Below are 21,581 nucleotides of genomic sequence, written 5' to 3'. Positions count from 1 at the left end.
AAAGCCCACAGAAGTAGACAGTGTAGCAAAAAAACATAGATACCCATAATAATCCTAAGGTTGGTCCAATAATAAAGTTGATAATAATCATTACTAATAAACCAATGCTTCATAATTCACAGCTATTGATAAATAAATTGGCCATCAGTGTGCAGCAGTATCAAATTTTAATAACTATAACAAAAAAAAAGAAGCTGATAAATTCATTAAGTCCTGGGTATCTGGTGGCATTGAGGCTATGGATCTATCTGGTTTCTAATTGAAACAAGGTACGTTCAATACCACCACTAGGGATGAGCTTCGTGTTCGGGTCGAACATACTGTGGCAGCACGCAGGTAAAGTCACCTGGTTGTATCCAGGATGGGAAATATGTGTGCCCTAGATTCAGGCTTTATGCAGACCTTTACAATTAGAGGGGAAGAGTTAATGAGCCCAGCTGAAGTAAGTGGGCTCATTAAGACCTCTACAAAAAACCCCAGCATGCTTAGGGAGATGCTCCATCCTGGAACCAGTTTTGTGTTGTATAGACTGGGGAGTGTGATATCTGTTCTGTGCGGTGAGTTAACGCCTGTGTGGCAAACCTCTACAACAGAGACAGGGACTGGTGCAGCACAAGGCTGCACTCAGTTGTTAGACAGGGAATCTAAGTGTGTAGTTAGAGGTCAAGCTGACCAGGATTTATTTTCATGGTTTATTTTTGTTTGGCTGTTATATGTATCACTGCATGTAGCATAAATAAACTGCATCTTTTGTTTTTTGCACCTACAACACTGTCTGCTGTGCCTGATTTTGTGTTGTGAACCCATCCAGGGGGTCACACACACCCGCTGCTGAGCTAACCCCTCACAGTTGGTGGAGAATTTTGGCAGTTTTTTTTTCAATTTTTTAAAAGGCCAGCATGGAGGAGATACTGAGACAGCTGGCTCTAGCAAATGCAAACCAGCAGCAAGCAAATGCAAATCAGCAGCAAACAAATGCGGCTTTACAAAAGAGCCTTACAGCTCAGCAGAAAGCTCACCTGCGGAGTCTGGAAGCTCAGCAACAAGCCCAGCAGCAATCTGAAGCCCGCTTCATAGACCTGTTGCAGAAGCAAGAGCAGAATTTTCAACAGAAAATAGAGACATTAATACAGCAACGTCCGCAGACCAATGAAGCAAGTGGTTACAATAATACCGCATCCTTTGGTGTGAGCCGTTTACTGACAAAAATGACTGTAGAGGATGATCCGGAGGTGTTTTTGACCACATTTGAAAGGACTGCTGAAAGGGAAAAGTGGCCTAAGGAGCAATGGGCTGGACTGGTGGCCCCTCTGTTAACTGGGGAATCGCAGAAAGCTTATTATGACCTAGAGCCTGACCAAGCAAAAGACTATGTGGTGCTAAAAACAGAAATATTGGCACGGCTGGGTGTCACCCTGGCCGTCCGGGCTCAGCGTGTGCATAATTGGACTTTTCAGGTTGGAAAACCCCCCAGGTCTCAAATGTATGATCTCATTCACCTGAGCAGGAAGTGGCTGCAGCCAGAGACTTTGACCGCACCAAACATTGTGGAACGTGTTGTTATGGATCGTTTCCTGAGAGCTCTTCCTACTGCCATCCAAAAATGGGTAAGCCATGGAGACCCAGAAAATGCAGATAAACTTGTGGATCTGGTTGAGAGGTACTTGGCTACAGAGAACCTGACCACCTCTTCCAGGGACTCACGGACTTTCCACCCTAAGACCAGATCATTCCCAGTGGCGGGTAAGATGACTCCAAGGGGTGAGGGTGGAGAGAGTGAGAGGGTGGGAGTTCTACCTAAGGTCTGGCGGGAGCAGCCCAGGAAGCCCATGCTGCAAGAGGCAGCGAAAAAGATTATTTGCTACCGCTGCCGGCAAGAGGGACATATTGCAGCCAATTGCCCCGTTGTGGATGAGCCTATGCAATGTGACTTTATAAGGGAGAGACGTCAGTCGCTGTTTGCGACAGTTGCATGCACTGCCATTCGGGGACCTGAGAAACATTTATGTAAAATGTGTATTAATGGTAGAAATGTTGATGTGTTGCTGGATTCAGGTAGCCTGGTAACATTGATAAAAGCTGAATTAGTTACTACAGAGGTCTCTGGGAAGAACAGGGTGGCTGTTATTTGTGTGCATGGGGACACCCGAGAGTATCCTGTAACTTCAGTGTTTTTTGAGACCCCCAAAGGTAACCTCTCTCATCAGGTGGGGTTAGTGTCTCACTTACCACATGATGCTATTGTGGGAAGGGATTTTCCAAAATTCTGGGAACTCTGGGATTGTCCTGAGCCCCCCAATGGTGCCCCTATAGACCAGGAAGATGACCAGAATTCCTCTGGGAGTGGTGAGGACTCTCCTGAATTTCCCTTGTCGGTATTGGCGGGGGAAACTCGAGAAACTGGGGGGGAGCCAACATCCTCAGATGAAAACATGCCGTCTGTGGAGTTTTCGGATCTTGAGGTTCACAGGGAAAATTTTGCCACACAACAGTTAAAAGACCCCACCCTAATAAAGGCACGGGAAAATGTGGTGAAAATAGATGGCGAGTTAGTGAACCCAGATAAGACTTGCCCTTATCCTTACTTCACTATGGAAAGGGACCTGCTGTATCGAGTGGCTCAAAGGGCAGAAGAAACCATTGAGAAACTTGTAGTGCCCAAACCTTACAGGAAGTTGGTGTTAGAATTGGCTCATGGGCACATTCTGGGAGGTCATCTGGGGACAGAGAAAACCAGAGAGAGGGTATTGCAGAGATTCTATTGGCCTGGGGTCATGAAGGAAATAGAAAATTATTGTTCCTCCTGCCCTGTGTGTCAGAAGTCGGCACCTATGCCACATTTCCGTAACCCGCTGGTACTTCTTCCTATCATTGAGGTCCCCTTTGAAAGGATCGCAATGGATTTGGTAGGTCCGATAATGAAGTCCGCCAGGGGGCATCAGTACATTTTGGTTATATTGGACTATGCCACCCGTTATCCGGAAGCAATTCCTCTCCGAAATACCTCGGCCAAAACCATAGCCAAAGAGCTATCTCTTGTTTTTAGCCGTGTGGGTATTTGTAAGGAACTGCTTACGGACCAAGGTACACCCTTTATGTCCCGGGTTATGAAAGAATTATGCAAGTTGTACAAAGTGACGCAATTGCATACATCTGTGTATCACCCCCAAACAGATGGGTTGGTTGAAAGATTCAACAAAACCCTTAAACAAATGTTAAAGAAGGTGGTGGATAGAGATGGAAAGAATTGGGACTGTCTAATACCCTATCTAATGTTTGCCATTAGGGAGGTACCCCAATCCTCTACGGGTTTCTCACCCTTCGAGTTGCTCTATGGGAGACACCCAAGAGGGCTGCTGGATATCGCCAAGGAAACTTGGGAAAATGAGAGTTCTCCTCACAGGAGCGTGATTGAGCATGTCGCCCTGATGCAAGATAGAATTGCACAGGTAATGCCAATTGTAAAGGAACATTTAACCCAAGCGCAGTTAGCACAGCAGAGAGTGTACAACCGTGGGGCCAAGACCCGTACTTTTTCCCTGGGGGATAGGGTCTTGGTGCTAGTCCCTACAGTTGAAAGCAAATTTCTGGCCAAATGGCAAGGTCCATACAAAGTAATTGAAAAAATTAGTGAGGTGAACTACAGGGTTAGACAGCCAGGAAGGCGAAAGCCGGAGCAGATCTATCACGTCAATCTGCTGAAAGCCTGGAGGGATAGGGAATCCCTAGTCGCAGAGACTTTGTCACAAGTACAGCCTGATTGCTTAGTTCCTGAGGTTGGAATAGCAGACACCTTATCGAAACCCCAACAACAGGAGGTTAAAGAGTTTGTACTTCGTAACAAAGAGATTTTCTCTGAGCTGCCGGGACAAACATCTGGCGTAGAGCATGACATTATCACCCCGCCAGGAGAAAGGGTAAAACTAAAACCTTATAGAATACCAGAGGCCCGACAGGAGGCAATACGTGGGGAGGTTCAAAGGATGTTGGAATTGGGTGTGATAGAGGAGTCCCAGAGTGACTGGTCCAGTCCTATCGTACTAGTGCCCAAACCTGATGGGAGCTGGCAGTTTTGTAACGATTTTCGACAATTAAATAAAGTTACAAAATTTGACACCTACCCCATGCCGCGTATAGATGAGTTGATTGACCGGCTGGGAACAGCCCGATATATGACAACTCTTGATCTCACCAAAGGCTATTGGCAAATTCCCCTGGCCGAGTCAGCCAAGGAGAAAACTGCGTTTGTAACCCCAGATGGGGCATTCCAATATAAGAGAATGCCGTTTGGGTTACAGAATGCACCGGCAACATTCCAGCGGAAAATGGATACGATTCTGAGGCCCCATCAGAAATATGCTGCAGCTTACCTGGATGATGTGATTATCCATAGCACAGACTGGGTCTCACATTTGCCGAAAGTACAAGCAGTCCTAGACTCTATCCGGGAAGCTGGGTTTACGGCCAATCCAAAGAAGTGTACCATTGGACAGGAGGAGGCCAAATATCTTGGGTACACTATTGGGAGGGGGGTGATAAAACCCCAAGTCAATAAAGTCGAGGCCATACAGAGTTGGCCACGTCCCAACAGCAAGAAACAGGTACGAGCCTTTCTGGGAATCGCTGGCTATTATCGACGATTCATTCCCCATTTTGCTTCTCAGGCTGTGCCCCTCACCAACCTGACAAAAGGGAAAGAGTCGGTCATGGTTAAATGGTCCCCAGAGGCTGAAGAAGCATTTCAGTCCTTAAAAACAGCCTTATGTAGCCAGCCAGTGTTGTACTCACCAGACTTCTCTAAGGACTTTGTTGTACAAACTGATGCATCAGACGTTGGGTTAGGAGCAGTGTTATCCCAGGTCTGGAACGGGGAAAAGCACCCAGTCATTTACCTCAGCAGGAAGTTGAAGTCCCATGAGGTAAATTACGCCACGATTGAGAAGGAATGTTTAGCAGTGCAGTGGGCTCTAGATTCCCTTCGGTACTATCTGCTAGGTAGGCACTTTGACCTGGTGACTGATCACGCTCCTTTAAAGTGGATGGCTCAGAACAAGGAGACCAATAGAAGGGTAAATAGGTGGTTCCTGGCCCTACAAGAATTTAACTTTACAGTTAAGCATCGCCCTGGTGTTAAAATGGGGAATGTGGATGCTTTGTCTCGGATACATGCGTGTCTGACTGCTTGTGTTACAACCCCAAGGTTGAAACAAGAGGGGGGGGGGTATGTGGCAGCACGCAGGTAAAGTCACCTGGTTGTATCCAGGATGGGAAATATGTGTGCCCTAGATTCAGGCTTTATGCAGACCTTTACAATTAGAGGGGAAGAGTTAATGAGCCCAGCTGAAGTAAGTGGGCTCATTAAGACCTCTACAAAAAACCCCAGCATGCTTAGGGAGATGCTCCATCCTGGAACCAGTTTTGTGTTGTATAGACTGGGGAGTGTGATATCTGTTCTGTGCGGTGAGTTAACGCCTGTGTGGCAAACCTCTACAACAGAGACAGGGACTGGTGCAGCACAAGGCTGCACTCAGTTGTTAGACAGGGAATCTAAGTGTGTAGTTAGAGGTCAAGCTGACCAGGATTTATTTTCATGTTTTATTTTTGTTTGGCTGTTATATGTATCACTGCATGTAGCATAAATAAACTGCATCTTTTGTTTTTTGCACCTACAACGCTGTCTGCTGTGCCTGATTTTGTGTTGTGAACCCATCCAGGGGGTCACACACACCCGCTGCAGAGCTAACCCCTCACAATACGTTCGACTCGAACATCGGCTGTTCCGAATGTTATGGGCCGTTTGCGCTAAATTCGTGTGGCGCTCACGGCCCACAATGCACTGCGCCATCGCAGTGCATTGCTTGCTCATGATTGGCCAAGCATGCACTGTGACCCTGCATGCTTGGCCAATCACAGCGCCGGCAGCGAGGAGAGCCATGATTGGCCACAGGCAGGATGCCTGTGGCCAATCATAGCTCAGGCTGTATAGTACACGCCCCATACTATATAAGGCCGCCAGCGCGGCGGCCTTGTGTAGTGTGTTGGCGTCTGTAGGAGTTAGTGGGTGTTCTGTGTACCTTCAACACAGTATACACCAATCGTTATCAGCCGATTTTTCGTTCTTGCTCTTCTGTAGTGGTTGTTGTCTGCGTGCCCTGACCGCAGTATACACCGCTATATTAACCTATATAGCTAGCTATATTTCTCTTTTTTAATAGAGCTTGCAGTCAGTGGTAGGAGATTGTGCGTGCTGTCTGCATGCTCTGAACCCAGTATACACTGTTATATCCATCTATATAGCTAGCTATCTTGCTCATTTTAAATAGAGCTTGCAGTCAGTGGTAGGAGATTGTGCGTGCTGTCTGCGTGCTCTGAACCCAGTATACACCGCTATATCCACCTATATAGCTAACTATCTTGCTTTTTTTAAATAGAGCTTGCAGTCAGTGGTAGGAGATTGTGTGTGCTGTCTGCATGCTCTGAACCCAGTATACACCGCTATAGCCATCTATATAGCTAGCTATCTTGCTCGTTTTAAATAGAGCTTGCAGTCAGTGGTAGGAGATTGTGCGTGCTCTGAACCCAGTATACACCGCTATATCCATCTATATAGCTAGCTATCTTGCTCGTTTTAAATAGAGCTTGCAGTCAGTTGTAGGAGATTGTGCGTGCTGTCTGCATGCTCTGAACCCAGTATACACCGTTATATCCACCTACATAGCTCTTCTCTAATTGAGCCATCTGCCATCTGCAGGAGTTAGTGGGTGTTGTGCGTGCCTCCAGCACAATATACACTACCCAATTGCTGGTTTTCCCAACTCCCTTAAGGCCATTACCATGTCTGGAGGCCAGCAAGGAGAGGCAGATGGGCGCGAGCCGATAAAAGAGGCAAGCAGGCTCTGTGTCTAGAGACAACAGTGCTAGTCGTGGACGCGGTGCATTGTCATCATCAGCACGTGACCATGGGACACGCTTGTCCTTCTTTTCGGCAGCTGGACATGTTGAGCCACATCATGCCAACGACTTGGTAGAGTGGATAACCAAGCCCTCTTCATCCTCCTCATCCTCTCTCACCCAGGCTCAGGGTACTAGCAAAGCAGCTGCCAACACATCGTCTTCCCTCCTCTCAATGTCATCATCAGTGACTCCTTCCCTAGACCCACCACGTCCTCCTGAGGAGTCTCCTGAACTCTTTGAGCACAGTGTTGGGTACATGCTCCAGGAGGATGCCCAGTGTTTTGTAGGCTCTGATGATGATACTCAGCTAGAGGAAGGCAGTAGCGTGAACGCAGAGAGAGGGGATGCTCAAGAAGGATAGCAATCTGGCAGTCATGTTCCACAAGCTGCAGCATACTGCCAGGTTTGCTCCAGCGATGAAGAGGGAGGGGGTGATGAGGGCACTGACTCCACGTGGGTGCCTGGTAGGAGAGAGGAGGAGGAGGCACATGACCAACGAGGCAGGATGCCCTCCGGGGGCCAGCTTAGAGGCAGCACACCGACTGAATCACACCGCAGAGCTCCGCCTGTGCAGGGCGCTGCCTCTGCGCGTTATTCTAAAAGTTCTTTGGTGTGGGCCTTTTTTGAGACGAGTGCATCAGATCGCACCGCTGCTATTTGCAACATATGTCTCAAGCGTATCTCGCGTGGCCAAAACATCAGCCGCTTGGGCACCACATGCTTGACCAGACATATGTTGACCTGCCATGCAGCTCATTGGCAAGCGTACCTCAAAGACCCACACCACAGAACAAAGTGGACCTCTCCTTGCTCCTCATCAGCTGGGATCTCCAACCCCACTAGACCTTCAGTCCTCTCTGAAACATGCTCTGAGAGGAATGAAGGTGTAGAATTAGGTGTGTCACAGCCAAGTGCTTCCGGGCACTCTGCTAGCAGTACACCCACGTCCGATTATAGCAGGCAAATGTCCCTGTCCCAGTTGCTGGACCGGCGAAAGAAGTTCACTCCCAGCCATCCACATGCCCAGCGGTTGAATGCTAGCTTGGCTAAATTGCTAGCACTTCAACTGCTGCCTTTTCAGTTGGTAGACTCGGCCCCCTTCCGTGAGTTTGTACACTGTGCGGTTCCTCAGTGGCAGGTCCCCAAACACCACTTTTTCTCATGGAAGGCGATTCCGGCTCTCTACCGGCATGTGGAAGGCAATGTCCCTGCCTCGCTGGACAGGGCGGTCAGCGGTAAGGTGCATATTACCGCTGACTCATGGTCCAGCAGGCATGGACATGGACGTTACCTGTCTTTCACGGCCCATTGGGTCACTCTTCTGGCAGCTGGGAAGGATGCAGGACAAGGTGCAGTAGTGTTGGAGGTTGATCCGCCACCACGCCTCCAAAATGCTACTATTGGTTGTGACACACCTCTCTACTCCACCCCCTCCTCTTCTTCTGCCTTCATGGCCTCTTCCAGTGCTCTGTCCTCAGAACCAGCGGTGCTCCGTAGGCGTTCCAGGGGCTACGCAAGTACGCAGGCAAAACAATGCCATGCCTTGCTTGCGCTGGTTTGTTTGGGGGACAGGAGCCACACTGGGGCGGATGTTTTGTCAGCTCTGCAGGGGCAGGCCGAGAGGTGGTTGACACCATGCCAGCTTAAGCCAGGAATGGTGGTTTGCGACAATGGCACCAACCTCCTCTCCGCCCTCCTACAGGGACAACTGACCCATGTGCCCTGTGTAGCTCACGTCCTTAACCTGGTGGTTAAGCGGTTCTTGGGCAGGTACCCGGGCTTACAGGATGTCCTGAAGCAGGCCAGGAAAGTCTGTGTGCATTTCCCCCGATCATTTAATGCCTGTGCTCGTCTGGCTGAGCTCCAAAAGGAGTTGAACCTGCACAAGAACCGCCTTATATGTGACATGCCCACCAGGTGGAACTCAACATTGGCCATGCTGCAGCAGCTGCACACGCAGCAGAGGGCCATCAATGAGTACCTGTGCGACTATGGCACCAGGACAGAGTCAGGGGAGCTCGGTTTTTTCTCACCACGCAAGTGGGGCATGATCAGGGATGCATGCACTGTCCTGTCACCGTTTGAGGAGGCCACAAGGATGGTGAGCAGTGACAGTGCATGCATCAGTGACACTGTACCTCTTGTCCACCTCTTGGAGCATACATAATGGACAGGGCACTTGAGGCAGAACAGAGGCAGGAAGAGGAGGACTTCCTTGCCTCTCAAGGCCCCCTTTATCCAGACAGTGTTCCTGCTGTGCCACCCATCACACAGGAAGAGGATGAGGAGGAGGAAGAGGAGGAGGAGGATGATTGTGTCAGCATGGAGGTGGAGGCTGGCACTCAGCATCAGCAGCAGCAGTCTTGTAGGGATGATTTACAGTCCCAAGAAACCCGTGGACTTGTACATGGCTGGGAGGAGGTAGCTGCGGATCATGTTGTCCTTAGTGACCCAGAGGACTCCGGACCGAATGCCTCAGCTAACCTACGCTGCATGGCCTCCCTGATCCTGCAAAGCCTGTGGAAGGATCCTCGTATTCTTCGGATCAAGGAGAGGGACCGTTACTGGCTGGCCACTCTCCTTGATCCATGGTACAAGGGTAAGGTTGCCGACCTTATCTTGCCGTCGCAGAGGGAGCAGAGGATGAGACATCTCCGGGAGGCCTTGCAGAAAGGTCTGTGCAACGCGTTCCCAGAGACTGGGACGTTACAAACTCCTGGTCCTGGACAACGTGTTGCTGAGGCATCAGTCAGAAGGAGCGGTGGAGAAGGTGGCCATCTGACCGATGCTTTCAGACAATTTTTTAGTCCGCAGCCCCAAGGTATGATCGGTTCCAGCAACCATCGCCAGCGTCTGATTTACACGGTGCAGGAATGCCTAGGGGCAAGGTCAGACTTGGACACCTTTCCCACCGAAAATCCTCTGGCTTACTGGGTCTTGAGGTTGGATCACTGGACAGAGCTTGCACAGTATGCAATTGAGCTACTGGCCTGTCCTGCATCCAGCGTTCTTTCGGAATGCACCTTCAGTGCTGCTGGTGGCTTTGTTACCGATCACAGGGTGCGCCTGTCCACCGACTCAGTTGATCGACTGACCTTCATCAAGATGAATCAGTCTTGGATCACCCACAGCTACCAAGCACCGGAAGCTGATGTAACCGAATAATTTTTTTTGAAATATCACATCCTTTCAAGACTGCCTATGCTGATGCTGAGTGACTGTCCTGTTATGTTGATTGTCTATCCTCTTCCTCCTCCGCTGATATGTTGGAATAACATTTTTGGTACTGGGTGATGCCATCAGCCCAATTTTTCTGCCCCTGTTTAACAGGGGCGTTTAATTAAAATTTTTGATGCAATGCTTTGCAGCAGGGCTAATTCCTGCACTAAAACTAGAGTATATGGGAGAGGTTGCAGTGTCGTGGCACCAGCACCAGTGCCTAAGGCCCAATTTTTCTGCCCCTGTTTAACAGGGGCGTTTAATTACACATTTGATGCAATGCTTTGCAGCAGGGCTCATTCCTGCACTAAAACTAGAGTACGGTATATGGGAGAGGTTGCAGTGTCTTGGCACCAGCACCAGTGCCTAAGGCCCAATTTTTCTGCCCCTGTTTAACAGGGGCGTTTAATTACAATTTTTGATGCAATGCTTTGCAGCAGGGCTCATTCCTGCACTACAACTAGAGTATATGGGAGAGGTTGCAGTGTCGTGGCACCAGCACCAGTGCCTAAGGCCCAATTTTTCTACCCCTGTTTAACAGGGGCGTTTAATTACAATTTTTGATACAATGCTTTGCAGCAGGGCTCATTACTGCACTACAACTAGAGTATATGGGAGAGGTTGCAGTGTCGTGGCACCAGCACCAGTGCCTAAGGCCCAATTTTTCTGCCCCTGTTTAACAGGGGCGTTTAATTACAATTTTTGATGCAATGCTTTGCAGCAGGGCTCATTCCTGCACTACAACTAGAGTATATGGGAGAGGTTGCAGTGTTGTCTAGTGCCAGCAGCCCAATTTTTCAGCCCCTGTTTAACAGGGGCATGTAATTACAATTCTTGATATAATATTTCACAGGAGGGCCCGTTCCTGTGCCCACCCAGAGTAACTGTGAGGACTTATAGTGTTGTGGCATCAGCACCACAACCACCAAAGGTCAATTTTTCTACCACTGTTCAACAATGGCATGTAATTACAATTCTTTATATAATCGTTCAAAGCAGGGCGCTCCAGCGCCCACCAAGAGTCACTTTGAGGGCTTACAATGTTGTGGCAAAACCAACACCTTGTTCCGCCATTTCTGCAGAGCATATAGGGCAGGCCCCTACTTTCAAACATCCAACTTACAAACATCTCCTACTTGCAAACAGAAGGAGAGAACTACACTTTAAAAATGTACCAGTTGAAAATTACAAATTCTACTTAACATAACAAACCTACACATTCCCTGTCTTGTTTGCACCGCCTGTATACTGCTGTTCTGAGTATATAGGGCCTGGGGGCCACACGTATTTCCTTTTTTTTAATATGGGTACGGGGTTCCCCTTAATATCCGTACAAGACCCAAAGGGGCTGGTAATGGGCAGGGAGGGCTACCCATGCCATTTTTCTCAATGATTTTCAACCATATTGCAGGAACCAGATATAACATTAAAACCGCAAGCAGTTTTAAATGACGTTATTTCCGTTAAATGTCATTTTGTGCATGGACTGTTTTAAACACGGGAAAACCCAGGCACAATATTTAAAGGAATATTTCACTTTTTTTTTACTTTAATCGTCATTAAAATCAGTGCTCCCGCCAAAACGGACATTTTTAAAAACATTTTAGGCATTGACCCATGTCCCCTGGGGCAGGAGCCAGGTCCCCAAACCCTTTTTAGGACAGTATCTTGCATATAAGCCATTAAAATTAGCACTTTCGAACGTCCGAGTCCCATAGACTTCAATGGGGTTCTAACGTTCGTACGAATTTGGGGTCCATTCGAAAGTTCTGGTGCAAACCGAACCGGGGGGGGGGGGGGGGGGTGTTCAGCTCATCCCTAACCACCACCTCTCACATGTGTAGGTTTGAGGTCAGTCAATTTGATCAAGTTAATATCAATTATGTTCAAGCCCAACATGGCGACTAATAGCAGTAGTCATCAGACATTTGGAAATAGGAGTGGTATGATCTTTTATATGTTTGAAAAATGGGCGTTTGGTTTTGCCTACATAGAAGCATCCGCATCCACATTTGGCCAACTACACCACTCCAATTGTTTGGCAGTTGACTCTATGTGAGATAGTATGAGTATGTCCATTGGGAAGAGACGTTACACTGCCATTTAGAATGAATCGACAAACTTCAAATTTTTAGCATGCAAAAGTACTAACTTGGAATGGGCAATCAATAGTTTCAGGGGCAAAGTGGCTTCTGACCAATTGGTCTCTTAGAGAGGGTGGCTGCCGGTAGGTAATCTCAGGATGAGATTTGATGTACTTTTTGGCAGAAGTATCTGTCAACAGTAGAATTTTGTTAAAATATTTTGTAATTGAACAAAATGTCTAGAGTATTATGTAATTATTCTTACTGGTTGTTCATCATCGTTAGATTTTGTGGAGAAGATGAGATCCTTTCTATCTCGTTTAGAGGCTTTGTTATATGCTTTTTAAGGAGGGTTTGGCTGTTTCATCGATTTCTTAATCTAGTGCAAAGTCCTCTTACATTTTGACTAAATGGAATACTTTTTAGTAAAGGTCGAGGGTGTGTACTAGTGGCGTGCAAGATGGTGTTCCCTGTGGAAGGATTCCGATATAAAAAAGAATAAAGAAATCCATCATTATCAATAGAAATTTACAAATCTAGAAAATAGATTTTGCGTTGATTACAATCCATAGTGAATTTTAGATTGAAGTTTTTTACACATAAGATATTCATGAATTGTTAGTAATTCATCCCTAGTACCAGACCAAAATAGTAAAACATCATCGATATACCTTGACCATGAGCTGACATGGAAAAGGGGGACGGATGAGCAAGCGCCCCCTCCTGAACCATACCAGGCTGCTTGCCGTCAACATAGGGAGGGGGGTTTGGGGTCCCCCCAAAGCACCTTGTCCCCATGTTAATGGGTATAAGAGCCTCTTGCCGGCAACCCTGGCCATTGGTTGTTGCAGTCTGCAAGCAAGGGGCTTATTGGACTTTAGAAGGGGGCCCCCAGATCCCAGCCCCCCTATGTGAATGAGGGGCGGTTACATTGTAGCCCTACCCATTCACCATAAACAGGGTCAAAAAGTAAAAATCCCATCAGACAGTTTTTGACAATTTCTTTGTTAAAAAAGAAAAACAAGTGTCCCGTGATTTCATCCATCTTCAATCACGTCGCCCGATGGACCAAAAAATCAAAAACAAAAAGCTCCACCCCCGGCGACTGCTGTCTCTTGGATATGACAGCTGTTATATCGGCAAGGGCAAGACCACCCGGTGATGTGAAGTGACTCCACCCCCTTCTGATGCCATGTGATGTCAGATCAATTTCTCTACTGAATGAAGACATCAAACTATTCTCTAAGATACTAGCGAACAGACTCAACCCCTTCCTCCCCTCCATCATCTCCCAGGACCAAGTAATCTTCAACCCTGGTCGCGAGGCTAGGGACAATACTGTTAAGGCAATTAACTTACACCACCTGATGACACAAACAAGCCAAAAAGATTTTTTTCCTGTTCCTAGTTGAGGAGAAGGCATTCGACAGAGTAGCATGGGACTACATGGAAGTGGTCTTACAAGCTATAGTCATAGGACCACACATGTCCGGCCCGATCCTCTCCTTTTACGAGTCAACAACACTCTGTCAAATGCCTTCCCCAGCCGTAACAGGATGAGACAGGGCTGCCCTCTGTCCTCTATCCTTTTTATAGTCAAGCTGGAACCATTCCTTTTGAAAATTGAGATTTAACCCTGACATCCAAGGCATTCAAACACCCAACAAAGAATATAAATATGCTACCTTTGCTGACAACATACTATTATTTCTTGTACAACCACTGACCACTTTACCAGTACTACTAACAGAATTCAAACATTTCCAACTACTCTCCAACCTCAAAATTAATCTCTCTAAATCTTTTGCCCTCAACATATCCTTACCACAACACTTATTAGACCAATGTAAAGAGAATTTCGATTTTCAGTGGAAACATGAATTAATTACATACTTAGGCATACAACTCCCCTACAAACTCCCAGACTTATATAGGAAAAAACATATACCTCTCCCAAACAAACTAACCTCAAAAACTGGAACAAACTATTGTTTTTGTGGTTTGGCAGAGCAGTAATCCTAAAGATGAAAGCCCTGCCAAGACTCTTATATATTCTCCAGATGATTCTTATACTAGTTCCACTATCCTTTTTTTTTAAATATACAAAAATCGCAAACCCAGAATTAGCCTTAAGCAACTTACCCGACCAAAGCGAATTGGAGGCATTGGCTTCTCAGACATTCTTAACTATTACACAGCTACCCACCTTACCAGGATAGTAGACTGGAATGTTAGCTCACACCACAGAGATTGGGTCCCACTGGAAGCTTCCTTCACAACCCTACCTCAAGCCTCTCTACTGTGGATGAACCTTGCACCACATCCCATTAGAGATCCGTCTTGACCCATTAATAGGACCTACCTTACACTGCTTCTACAAGATGTGTACCCACACCAACTTATCTTCCATCCCAGGTCCACTGACCCCAGTAAACGTAAACCCAGACTTACCTCCAGGAATGCACAGCTCCTATCTTACCAACAATTGGCCACAAGACCTCATCAGAACCCACCAATTCTTTCATCAGTGGAAACTCCTAACTGCCACCCGAAAAACCCCCTGGAAAAGCCATCTCTCTCATACTGCTCGCTCACTACCTAAAGTCCATGGACAAACACTTGTTTGAGACAATTTCCCCCCCTAAAAATATTATGCACCCAGAAAACAGCCCAACATCATCTTATATCCTCCACACACAATCGGATAAAGGGTCTGGTATGGATTTTTAGGGGGACCCCCACATCAAATTTTTAAAAAAATTTGACGCAGGGTTCCCCTTAATATTCATACCAGACCTGAAGGGCCTGGTAATTGAATTTGGGGGACCCCCACGCTTTTTTTATTTATTTTTTATCAATGACTTTCAATGAGTGTTCTCTGTATTACGGAGCCGACAATTCATAATAGCTGCGAGTGATTTTTTTTTGTTTTCAAAAAAGTTTATTAAAGCGATAAATAGAAACAGTGTCAGCAAAAAGGATCAGATGACATATACATCATAAGCAGTTGGATGACAAGATTGTAATAAAGTGGTAAACAGACCATAGGACTCTACAGACCAAACAAAAAACATAAACATTAGTGTAGATCTTACATCCAACAAAAGACTGCAAGAAAGGGAAAGATAAAATATTCAATGTTCTGACCTTCATATTCATAATGTATAAGAATAGACTATACTAAGAAAGAGAGGAGAAAAGTTCAGAAAGGAAATAAAAGAAAAGGAAAGAAAAAATTTGTAGACAGCCAAGAGAAAAAACCCAAGGTCATAATCACTTTAGTAATCGGAATAGGAACCATGGGTTCCACTTTAGGTCATATATATGAGTCGTGTCCTGCAGAGTATGGAAAATCTTTTCAGTCAGCATTACTTGATCAATGCGTGAGGGATTTCCAATGAAATGCTATAGTCCATAGCATAGAGACACAGATGGAGTGAATGAGCCTCACTAGGTGTTTTGGGGTGTCAGGCGGGGTTTGGAAAAGAAGACAGTGGCAGTAAGTGAGGGGCAATGCCCGACCAGCGAGCTTGTCCATCATTCCTAAAACCTCTTGCCAAATTGGACGAATTAAACCACAGTCCCAAAAGATGTGAATAAAGGTGCCCAGGTGATTGCAACCTCTAAAACAATTGGGGGATGTATGGACATAAATCTGGTGCAAACGTACCGGAGTGTAGTACCATCTGGTGATTACTTTAATAGCTGTTTCCCTGATTGTTAAGGATCTAGTGCATTTACGCATGTTGTCCCATCCCTCTTCCCAGTCCACAACACCGGTCCCCAGCGCAAGCTCCTTTTCCCATTGTGATCTATACCGTGGAATCTGATCCACTGTATGTCCTTCAAGAGTTTTGTAGATCAGGGAAATCAGGCCTTTTTGGCGCAGGAAGTTAAAACATAAATCCTCAAAAATGGTGAGTTGGGCCTGGGACCGGAGTCTGTAATGGGAGAGAAAGAAGTGGCGGATTTGTAGGTATCTGAAACGTTCTCCATCAGGGAGTTGGTGCTGGGTCTGTAATATCGAGAAAGGAATGAAGTCAGAACCTGTCACAAAGTCCTTTAACTGGGTAAGTTTGCACTGGACCCACAATCTGAAAGACTCAGTATGGAGATAGGCTGGGGGGAACCTAGGATCACCCAGGAAAGAGGCACCTACAGAGCTCTCCGAGGTGAGGTTGTATTTGTGTTTGTAGCGGTGCCACAGTAGTAGACTGTCCGCAACTATAATATTAAGCATGTGTAAAGCAGAGTGAGGTCGGTGTGTCGACCACATAAGGCCAGGGAGATAGAAGGGTGCTATCGAATCACTCTCAAACCTCACCCAAGGGACCCTGGAGTTAGGGATCGACCATTGCGCTTGTTGCGTGAATCTGCAGGTAAGATAATACAACCAAATTTGAGGAACCCCCAGGCCTCCACTTCTCATAGAGCTGTACAGAACCCCCTTAGCAAACCTGGGCGATCGGTTATTCCAAATGAATCTGTTAAAATGGGATTGAAGACTGAGAAGAAAAGATTTGGAGAGCTTAACCGGTAGGGAGCGAAACAGATATAACAACCTGGGGAGGATGACCATTTTGAGCGCCGTGATTCTTCCTATAAAGAGGATATGTAAAGAAAGCCAGCTTTTAATAGTATTTTTAAGTTTTCTAATCAATGGGGGGTAATTAACCCCAAAGAGATCGCGGAAATTTCCGGGCAGTCCTACTCCCAAGTAGGGAATGTGGGAAGTGGCCCAAGTAAAAGAGTAGTTCTGTTTAATAAGAGCTAAATCAGTGGGAGCAAAACCTATAGGAAGGGCCACAGATTTGGAGACATTAATGGAAAGACCAGAGACCTTCGCAAAATTCGATAGTGTTAGAAAAAGGTTGGGAAGTGAAACATGAGGATTGGTTATAAACATCAGAACATCATCCGCATACATACAAAACTTGTACATTTCGTCACCCTTAATGTAACCAGCAATGTCAGGATGTCTCAAAAGAGCAATCGCGAGGGGTTCTAGGGCTAAAGCGAAGATTAAAGGAGAAAGGGGACACCCTTGTCTAGTGCCTCTACCTATTGGGAAGAATTCGGAGCAACAGCCAGGTAGCTTAATGCGGGTCATAGGGTTATAGTAAAGGGCTTTGAAACCTACTAGGAATTTACCTTGAAATCCCATGCGTGGTAGAAGTGTGTTGATGTAATCCCATATAACACTGTCAAACGCCTTCTGTATGTCTAGGCTTAACAGGAGGAGCTTGCGGGAAAATAGGTTGGCTTCTTGGATAACGTCTGTTGCTAAGCGGATGTTGTCTGTTATGAAGCGATGTGGGATAAATCCAGATTGGAAGGGGGAAATCAAGGAGGGAATAAATTTTGCTAGTCTGTCGGCTAAAACTCTACTGAATATTTTGATGTCATTATTTATAACCGAGATAGGTCTAAAATTTTGGGGTAAATTATGATTCTTATTGGGTTTCGGGATTAGCGACATGTTGGCTAACAACATTTCTTCTGGGAAGCTATTGCCAAGTAGGATTGAGTTAAAGAGGTGTACCATTCTAGGGGCAAGGATCATGGAGTATTTTTTGTAATAAAGGGCCGAAAAGCCATCCGGGCCTGGGGCAGAACCCGATTTCAGTGATTTGACGACCCCTAAGATTTCCGGGATTGTGATAGGGGCATTGAGTTCCCCAAGTTGCGAGGTGGAGAGTGTTGGGAGGGGGATGTCATGAAGCCAGGACAGGTCTTCAGGGGAAGGGGGAGTGTGGGGGGGCTCTAAGAGTTTGGTGTAGAATTGCTCGAAGATTTTGAGTACCTCCTTGGGATGTGAGGATACAAATCCGTCTTTATTAGACAGCCGGTATAAATGAGGAGGGGGAATCGAGTTAGACAATCTCCTAGCAAACATAGTTGATGCTGAGTTATTGAATAATAAACAACGGGCTTTAGTCCAACGAAGCGTCTTTTCTACCTTGGACGACAAAAGGGAGTCTAGTTCTAGGCGTTTTTGTTCGATGGAATGTCTGGTAGAATCTAAGTGTAACAAAGACGTATTTTTATATAGTTGATCCAGTTCTCTGGTTAACTCCACTATTCTGAGCCTGTTAGACTTGTTACGGGCAGCAGAAATACTGATAATTTTCCCTCTGATGACAGCTTTATGAGCCGTCCAGAGAAGCAAGGGCTGAATATCTGGGCGGGCGTTCAGAGAAAAATAGTCTTCCAGAGATTGGGCCAATTGGGAATCTACCGCTGAGTCAGAGAGAATGGATTCATTCAATCTCCAGGAATGGGGTGTGGGGGCGAGCCTAATAAACCCCGTAGTGAAGGATGTAACCTGATGGTCTGACCATACACAGGGGTGGATGGAGGCCGCTAAAGAATTAGCAAGTATGATTGGAGAGGTGTAAATGTAGTCTAATCTCGCATAGCTGTTATGAGGATGAGAGAAAAAGGTGAACTCTCTACAACCCACGTTATGTGCCCTCCAGGTGTCAGTAAGTTGAAGCTCCCGCAAGCCACCAGTGAGAGATTTCGGGAATGCTCTAGATGCGACCGTAGTCGACGAGCGGTCTAGAGTGGCGTTGGCTACTGAGTTAAAGTCACCACCTATGATCATATGAGGGGAGTGGTGTTGTGCCAATTTCTCAAAAAATTATCTAAAAAAAGCTGCTGAACCGTCATTGGGTGCATAAACACTGGCAATCGTAAGTTCCCTGTTGTGGATAATCCCTTTCACAATCATATAACGACTTTCAGGGTCCCTGAACATTGCTGCGAGTGATTTTAAAGGACTTTTTTTCCTGCATAAATTACACTTTGTTAAGGGACAGTTCTAAGCACCAGAAACATGCGCCCCTTCACAGGCATACTATAGACACCCCCCCCCCCCCTACGAAATTTAAAGGAATATTACACTTTTATTGTTTCACTTTAATCATTATTAAAATCACTGCTCCTGAAAAAACGGCCGTTTTTAAATCTTTTTTTTGCATTGATACATGCCCCCTGGGGCAGGACCCGGGTCCCCAAACACTTTTTAGAACAGGAACTTGCAGAATCTTTTCTCTCTGTCAAATCTTTTTTCTCTGTCGAATATTTTCTCTATATAATCTTGGACTAATAGAGGTAAGGTTAGGCACATTCGACCACAGGTTCTATAGACAGATTGTTATTGTCAGAGTCACGTCGAATCTCCTATTCTATATCGAACTGAACTAAACGAAAATAAAGCATTTATTTATGTCGGATCTTTCATTTTTCGGATTCTGTGCTTTCGTTATCGTTTGTCAAAACGAAAACGAAAATAGCTGAAATTCGGACGAAAATGCATTTGGACGAAAACAAATGCACATGTCTAGTATCTGTGCACAGTGTGCATAATCTGGGTGTACAGTGTGGCTACTGAAGGTGCACAGCAAGTGTGAATAACATCTCATCAGTTCCTTCACTGCTTTCTTTTCTCTGCTGTCAGAGCTGGACCCTGTTTGCTCTTTTTGGAGTTTCTGTCTAGCCCCCTCCTCCCCTTCCTTCTATTGAATGAACAGCCATGGCTCATTCATATGCAAATCCAGCAATCACTCGTCCATATGCAAATCCAGTTGCATATGAATGAGCGGTGGGACAATGTAACAGGGGCAGGAGTGACTACAGCAATATTCTCAGTGGAAGAGGAGAACACAATCTTGGGCAGTGGGGAGGTATGATGCTAAGAATATGTAAATAGATGAAATTCCATAGCCTGTTTTGTTATGCATTTTTGAAAGACAAGAAAGAGGAACATAGTGAGATGATAGTTAGAAATATTTGTAAACTCAAAAACATTATTTATTAGCTTTAAGTTTTACAATAAATGCCATATATTATTTTTTAATGATCATTTAATGCTTATTTCAGGTCTAAAAAAAACAAAGTAGCACTTAGGAATGAATATACAGGTAAGAAGCCCACAACCAGATGTGAGGATAGCAAATATCTCCGCTGCCACAACATATTTTCCTTTGGTACTTAAATAGGCTGGGACAAAGGAGATCCAGGCACTGGAGAACACTAGCATGCTGAATGTGATAAATTTGGCCTCATTGAAAATATCAGGTAAGTTTCTGGCTAAAAAAGCAAGGATAAAACAGACAAGTGATAGAAATCCCATATATCCTAGAACACAATAAAAGCCAATTAAAGATCCTTCATTGCATATTGCTAAGATCGTTCCAGTTTCATCTTTCACATTATAAAATGGGAATGGGGGATAAATCCCCAACCATAAGGAACATATTAGTATTTGAAAAAAAGAACAACCAATAGTGATGTTAATAGATAGTCTAGGTCCCAAAAAAGTTCCAAGTTTACTTCCTGGCCGAGTGGCATTGAAGGCTATGAGAACAGTTATGGTCTTGGCCAGAACAGAGGAGACTGACAGAGTAAATGTTATGCCAAATACTGCTTGTCTTAGAAGGCAAGTCACTTTGTGGGGATGACCTATGAATAGAAAAGTGCACAGGAAACACATTTTCAGAGAGATTAGGAGAATATAGCTAAGTGTTTGATTATTTGCTTTCATGACTTTAGTATTTCTGTATTTTATACAAAATGTCATGATTATACAAGTGGCATCAAAAAACAAAAATGAGACAGTTGATAAGACTTTTCCCAAAGGTTCATGATAAGATAGATAAGAAACTATTTTAAAATCACAGAAATCTTTGTTTGTATTAGGCCATTGGTCTTCTGGGCATTTGTAACAACTGTCCATATCTAGAGTGAAACACAAAAATGTTTTATAATTAAAGTACTTTTATAATTGTTTCATATATAAATATTTGCATGTATGTATCAACCCATATGATTTACAATTAAAAAAAATAAGGAGAAGCTAGTGTCCATGGGTGTCACTAAAATTGTATCTCTCTTTCAGAATGTACTGCAGTTTTGTGCTCCAGGGCCCACATGTAAAAGCAGATGTTTTGCTGCTTATCCATTCCAATTAATGTTCTAATTAGTGTCATGAACATACCCCATACCCCGCCCCACCCTAGTCATTCAGGTGGCAATTGCTTCTGACATTTGGGCTTAGCGGGGAACCTTCCTTGTTCAGCTTAGGGAGTCCATACAGGCATGATGCACTGTATATTACAATTCACCTTTTGTTCATTCAATGGATAACCACTCCCTTTACTTGCTCTCTGGTCAGCAATTCCTCTATTTATATACGGTATATTCATAAAAAATATATGGAACCAACATAGTGTAAAAATGTTTCAAACTTTAATATAAAAAAAAACGAAAAAGCATATTGCACTCACATAGTTCGGTGTCATCTAGCCGACACAGCCTCTA

The 21,581-nt window shown here is 45.3% G+C and overlaps 1 protein-coding gene across 1 annotated transcript; it reads right to left on the bottom strand.

Moving 5' to 3' along the window:
* Positions 1-20,021: 20,021 nt before the first annotated feature.
* LOC143942252 (vomeronasal type-2 receptor 26-like) lies at positions 20,022-20,997 on the bottom strand. Its single transcript, XM_077463497.1, has one exon. It carries the CDS (start codon positions 20,995-20,997, stop codon positions 20,122-20,124), a length of 876 nt encoding a protein of 291 aa, XP_077319623.1. The 3' UTR covers positions 20,022-20,121.
* Positions 20,998-21,581: the final 584 nt, after the last annotated feature.

The sequence above is a fragment of the Lithobates pipiens genome, unplaced genomic scaffold (assembly GCF_037356315.1).
Source record: "Lithobates pipiens isolate NorthernLeopardFrog02 unplaced genomic scaffold, aLitPip1_a1.2 Scaffold_30, whole genome shotgun sequence".
Classification (NCBI taxonomy): Eukaryota; Metazoa; Chordata; class Amphibia; order Anura; family Ranidae; genus Lithobates; species Lithobates pipiens.
This window is presented reverse-complemented; position numbering and strand designations above follow the sequence as displayed.